Source organism: Muscardinus avellanarius, assembly GCF_963383645.1.
Source record: "Muscardinus avellanarius genome assembly, chromosome: 10".
NCBI lineage: Eukaryota > Metazoa > Chordata > Mammalia > Rodentia > Gliridae > Muscardinus > Muscardinus avellanarius.
The window spans coordinates 111,200,831-111,207,297 of NC_137796.1; the positions used below are offsets into that span (position 1 = coordinate 111,200,831).

At 45.6% G+C, this 6,467-nt stretch overlaps 1 protein-coding gene across 1 annotated transcript; it reads left to right on the top strand.

Moving 5' to 3' along the window:
- Positions 1 to 509: 509 nt before the first annotated feature.
- Positions 510 to 6,218, top strand: LOC308268883 (uncharacterized protein; the record flags this gene model as incomplete). The annotated part of the gene is made up of 9 exons (XM_080703986.1): positions 510 to 635; positions 786 to 863; positions 1,955 to 2,017; positions 2,122 to 2,154; positions 2,343 to 2,393; positions 2,554 to 2,646; positions 2,932 to 2,990; positions 3,347 to 3,471; positions 6,092 to 6,218. The coding sequence occupies exons 1-9, from the start codon at positions 515 to 517 to the stop codon at positions 6,216 to 6,218; spliced, it is 750 nt and encodes a 249-aa protein (XP_080560112.1). The 5' UTR covers positions 510 to 514.
- Positions 6,219 to 6,467: the final 249 nt, after the last annotated feature.

Genomic DNA, 6,467 nt, shown 5'->3' on the forward strand with positions numbered 1-6,467 from the left:
AAGCTGTTGGGAAAAGATCAGAAGGACTTAAGGGACTTTAGGGTGACAGTGAGTGAAAAGGTCTGTGTGTGCATGAAGAAGGAAGGGACCCTGTTGGGAACGAGGGGGATGTAAGCCTGGGACTGGGGAAAGTGTCTTATCAAGCTCTAACCCTGAAGGGATTTGTCCTTCAGGTACGAGGAACAGCAAATTCAAGAGAAAGTGGCGACCTTTCGACTCATGTTGCTGGAGAAGGATGTGAACCCTGGGGGCAAGGAGGAGACCCCCGGGCAGAGGCCAGCGTGAGTGTTGAGCTCTCCCTTGGCTCCCTCAGACTGCTGCTGCTACCTTCTCTCCTTGCCTGGGAGTTCCTGCTTACCTTCATCTTTCTTATCCCATGGCTGTTTGGCTCCTGCTTATAACTTATGTTCTAAATATTGCTCTGCCCTTTGTTTTTTGTATTCCTCAGATTTTTGCCTTTTTCCCTCTAGGGTAACTGAGACCCATCAGTTGGCAGAATTGAATGAAAAGAAGAATGAGCGACTCCGTGCTGCCTTTGGCATCAGTGATTCCTATGTGGATGGCAGCTCTTTTGATCCTCAGCGTCGTGCTCGAGAAGCTAAACAACCAGCTCCGGAGCCTCCCAAACCGTACAGGTACTAAAGACCAAGAAACCAGTATCAGCTTCTCTTTCTGGTTCTAAATACCCTCCTCTAATGTCTTCCCAAACTCTTCAGGTTGTTTTTCTGAGATTGAAATGTCTGACAACTTCTCTTAGCATCTATCTTTTATTTATCTTTTCCCAGCCTTGTTCGGGAGTCTAGCAGTTCTCGCTCACCAACCCCAAAGCAAAAGAAGAAGAAAAAGAAGAAAGATAGAGGGCGGTAAGTTGGTTGAGAAATTACTTTTGTATACAGAAGACCAATCCTGTGATGTACTTTCTAGAAGATGAGGATTTTGCTTTCAGAGAGCGGGAGACAGCTGTTAGGAAGAAGGGAGTTACCATTTTAGGTCTCAGCTGAGAGAAGAAATGTGTGCTTCTTAGTGGGAGAGATTGAGTCTGTAGCTATGACAGTTGAGAAGTGGTTGGCATTTTGGATTTCTGTAATTTTCTTCATTTTCAAAAGGTTTGTTGATTTAAGGAGTTAGCTATACATTTGTTTTTTGTTTTGGGTGTAGCTAGGAGTGAAACCCAGGGGCCTTCTACCCCCGAGCTACACTCCCAGCCCTATTTTTTATTTTTTATTTTTTATTTTGAAATGGTCTCACTGAGTTGCAAAGAGCATCACTAAATGACTAAGGCTGTCCGCGAACTACGATTCTCCTGTCTCAGCCTCCCAAATGCTGGGATTACAAACATGTGCTACCATGCCTGGCGTCCAGCTAGCTATACTTTTGGAAGAGTAAAGAAATGTCTGTGACATTGACGCTGTTGGGTTGTTTGGGTGCTTTAGAAACTACTTCTGAGCCAGGCATGGTGGCATATGTTTGTAATTCCAGTACTTGGGAGGCTGAGGCGGGAGGATCATGCAGGTTTGAAGCCAGCCTTGGCTACTTAGGGTCTCAGCAGTGTGGTGAGGCCCTGTTTCCAAATAAAATAAAAAATAGATCTGGTAGTATAGCTCAGAGGTAGAAGGCCCCTGGGTTCCATCCCCAGTACCACCAAAAAAACAAACTACTTTTGAAGGGTGGGTTGTAGATCAGAGAGACAGGGAAGAAGTCAGTAAAATGAGATGTGTGTCATGGCACTTGCCTATAATCCCAGTACTTGGGAGGCTGAGACAGAAGGATCACAGGTTCAGCACAGCCTCAGCAAGTAGTGAGGCTCTAATCAAATGAGACAGTGTTTCAAAATAAAGATAAAAAATGGGGCCGAGGGTGTAGCTAGGAGGTCAAATGCCCCTTGAGTTCAATCCCCAGTACCAAAAAAGAAAAGAAACCAGCAAAATGACCTTGCCTCTAAACCCATCTTCAGCAGGTCTGAGAGCAGCTCTCCTCGACGGGAGAGAAAGAAGAGCTCAAAGAAGAAGAAGCACAGGTATGAGGTTGTTGAAGTGCTTAGGAGTGACTGGACAGGGCGTGTTGGAATTAGGCACAGGTATAGGTTTATGGTTTTGTTTTTCTCTCTCTCTTTTCTAATAGGTCGGAATCTGAGTCCAAGAAACGAAAGCACAGGTGAGTGCGCTTTGGCTCATGGAGGCATAGTGAAGTGGCACAGGGAGTGATGAGCCGGTGTGGTGACTTTGCTCTTTACGTGGCCTGTGAGAGGCTTCTTTCTGCTGTCACTAAAGCCATCTAGTTCTTTTCGCTTTTAGTTTTCTGTTTTAAAAGTTGCTTTCTAACAACCTTGCCTTTTTTTCCAGGTCTCCCACTCCAAAGAGCAAACGTAAATCTAAGGACAAGAAGCGGAAGCGGTGAGTGAATTTGAGGGGAATTTCTTTAGTAAGTAGATGAATGAGTCCCCATGGGGAGAGGGCAGAATCAGCTATGTCTCTGAATGGTAAAGGGAATGAGGGATGGGCAAAGAGAATTCATTGTGACAGCCTCTTGAGCTCTGTGGTGGTCTTCATTCAGGTCACGAAGTACAACACCAGCTCCCAAGAGTCGCCGGGCCCACCGGTCAACCTCTGCTGACTCTGCTTCCTCCTCTGATACTTCTCGCAGTCGGTAAGGGGTAGTCCAGGAGGAGGGGAGGGAAAGGGAGTGATGGGTTAATTGATTTAATATTTATTGAGCGCCCACGGTGTGCTAGGCGCTGCACAGACCATTCGGAAGACACGGTCCCTGCCCTCTAGGAGCTGACAGGCTAAAGCAACAGGATGGACAGACATATACATTTCCCCTTCTCTTTTTTTTTTTTTTTTTGTTTGTTTTTTTTTGTTTCGTTATGATGTATATGGACTGCCAGAATAGGGGGGAGGGTGATTTGTTCGTGGTGTCTGGGGGAGGAAGGAATCCTTACCCTGGCTTCCTTAATCGGGGAAGGCTTCCTGAAGGAGGTGGGCTCAGAGGTGAGTTTTGAATGAAGTGGGTAGGGAATGGGCTGGGTGGAGGGTCTGGGATGTTTGGGGGAGGTGAATAAAGGGGTAGAGGGAGAACATTTCTGGGATTGTGTTGGGAAGAGAAGGAACAAAGTGGACTGAATTTGCTTCTCGATGAATGATTTGAATCGTGACAAGGTTTTTTGGAAGAGGGCTGTACAATTAGGAAAGGTGGATGGGAGCTGGGGAGGGGGTTTTCTGTTCTCCCTTGAACTGATTTCCTTGTTCTTCCCTGCCCTTCATTAACTTTCATAGGTCCCGAAGTGCCGCAACCAAAACCCACACAACTGCCTTGACTACTGGACGAAGTCCTTCCCCTGCTCCAGGGCGTCGAGGGGAAGGAGATGGGCCTTCTGCTGAAACAAGTACCACCAACACACAGCGGCCTAACAGCCCAGAGCCCTCTACAAAACAGCCTAGCAGCCCTTGTGAAGACAAAGACAAGAAGGAGGTATGTCCCCAAGATAGTGGATGTTGATTAAGTGGCCTAGGGTATATAAAGTGTAGGGGAGAGATGACAGTTTATTAAGAAAAGTTTAAATCTAAGTAGGTGTGATGGTGCATATACCAGTATGTGGGAGGTGGGGCAGGAGGACAACCGTAGCAACTTAGGAGACCCTGTTTTAAAAGAAAAAATAAAAATGGCTGGAGGTGTGTAGTTCAGAGGTAAATGCCCCTGAGTTTAATACCCAGTACTAAAACAAAACAAAACAAAACTGGCTGGGCGTGGTGGCGCACGCTTGTAATCCCAGCGCTTGGGAGGCTGAGACAGGCGGATCGCACAGGTTCGAAGCCAGCCTCAGCTACTTAGGCTCTCAGCAACTTAGACCATTTCCAAATAAAGTATAAAATAGGTCTCGGAGTATAGCCCTGAGATAGAAAAGCCCCTGGGTTCCACCTCCAGTACCACACACGCCAAAAAAACTGTAAATGTGTAAATTTGGAATTTTTTTTTTCCTGCATTCCTACCCCGTTAACATTTCCACAAATAATTTAGGATCATGACTTGTTGAATTGTGAAGTTTTTTTGCTGGTCTGGGGATGGAACCCCGGGGTATTTGACCTCCGAGCTATACCCCCCTGCCCTACTTTTTATTCTTTATTTTGATATGGTCTCACTAAGTTGCAGAGGGCCTCATTGCGTAGCCTGAGGCTGTCCATGAACCATAATCCTCTTGTCTCAGCCTCCCTAGTGCTGGGATTACAAGCGTGCGCCGCCATGCCTAGCTGAATTGTGAAGTTTTTAGAATCAAACTTTACGAGATATAGGTTTTGTGTCATTGTCATTATCTTGTTTATAGATGTTCATAGAACTTAAAGATTTTTTTAAACCAGCATTACACTTAAAATACTTAGGGCATTTGTATAGTTTATGCTGGTCATAGCTTACAAAAAATTTTCAACTGACTGGGATTCCTGTCAGTAGTCTGATAACCCTTAAGGGATTAGTCTCTTCAGTAGTTCATGTTGCTTTGTATTGTCTATACAAGTTCTGATTCCTGATCAATTTTTTTCTTGTTTCAACTATTACATTGTGTAGTTTATGTCTCAGTTTTTTTTGTTTTTGTTTTTGTTTTTTTGGTGGTGCTGGGGATGGAACCCAGCGGCCCTCTACCTCTGGGCTACACTCCCAGACCTATTTTGAGACAGGGTCTCTTAAGCCAGCTGGGCTGGCTTTGAACCTGCACGATCCTCCTGTCTCAACCTCCCAAGCGCGGGGATTACAAGCGTGCGCCACCATGCCCGGCTATATCTCAGTTTTATAGCTCATCTAGTTAACTTTCAATTATAAGTTTATTACCACAGAAAGTCTGTTTCCCAACTTTTTTGTTTTTTATACTAGGGATTGAAATCAGGGGTATTCTACCTCTGATCTTCAACCGAAGCCCTCTTTTTTTTTTTTTTTTTTTTAACAAGGCCTCCCTAAGAAGCTGAGGCCCTTGGTAAGTTGATGAGGCTGGCTGTGAAGCTGCAGTCCTGTCTCAGCCACACAAGTGCTTGCATTACAGGCCTGTGCCACCATTCCCAATATTTTTTATTTTAAAAGAGTTTTGCTTAATTACTGAGAGTCTCACTAAGTTGCTGTGGCTGTCAAACCTGCAATCTTTCTGTGCAAGCTTTCCAAGTACTGGAATTACAGGTTTGTGACACCATAGTCAGCTCATGCTACTCCTTTTTAACATAGTTATTCTTAAAGGATGTGTCCAATTATCACTCACTTTAGGAAACTACATTCTCTTTGCATTTAAAAATACTCTTTGCCGAGCATGGGGGCACACACTTATAATCCCAGCATTTGGGAAGCAGAGACAGGATCGCAGTTTGCAGACAACCTCAGCTACTTAGTGAGGTCCTCTGCAACTCAGTGAGACCCTGTTTCAAAATAAAGAAAAAATTGGGCTGGCGGTGTAGCTTGGAGGTAGAATGCCCCTGGTTTCCATTCTCCGTAACCCCCCGCCCCTCTCCCTGGCGCACGCACGCCCTCAATGCCGTTTTTGATTTGGTTGTAGTGGCACATTCTGGGCTTCCCAGTATTAGGGAGGTTGAGATAGGAGGAAACACAGGTTCAACACCATCTTCAGCAACTTAGCAAGACTGTTTAAAAATCTTAAAAAGGGAGGAGTGAAGCTGTACCTTTTTTAGCTTGTCCCTGGTTTTAACCATTAGTACTTCTCCCCCAATTCAATTCAATTCAATTTTTTTTTGGGGGGGGGGTGAGGCAAGGAAAGTTAGATTGGACAAAGTTCTGGGTTCATCCCTAACACCCAAACAGAACAAAACAAGAAAACATAGTTTTCCTCTTTTCAGAGTGCTTTCTAGTAGTGTTTGTTAAATATAGTGCATCTTTTTTCTAGGTAAGACTCGGGGGGGGGGGCCTCACAGACTTTTCCACATCTTTATGTTTTCCCATTGTGCTTTATGTTACATGCTGTCTTGTTAATGAATGTTATTACCTGTGGTGAGGAAAAGGACCAGTTGGTATAATGTGTGTGTTGATATTGGTATCTTATGAGTGATGGGAAGATTTGGTGTTTACGTATTCCTATCCCTACTCTTTCTTCCACTCTTAGAAATCTGCAGTTCGACCTAGCCCCTCTCCGGAAAGGAGCAGCGCAGGCCCAGAACCACCTGCTCCCACTCCGCTCCTTGCTGAGCAACATGGCGGCTCCCCACAAACTCCTACAACAACCCTTTTGAGTCAGGAACCAGTGAACCCCCCATCTGAGGCCTCCCCAGCCCGGGGCCCTTCACCAGCTAAGTCTCCTGACAAACCGCCCCAGTCATCATCCTCAGAGAGTGGTCCACCATCCCCTCAACCTACCAAAGTTTCTCGGCATGCTAGCTCTTCCCCTGAGAGTCCTAAACCCACACCAGCTCCTGGGGCCCACCGAGAGCTTTCTTCTTCTCCCACATCAAAGAATCGGTCCCATGGCCGAACAAAGCGGG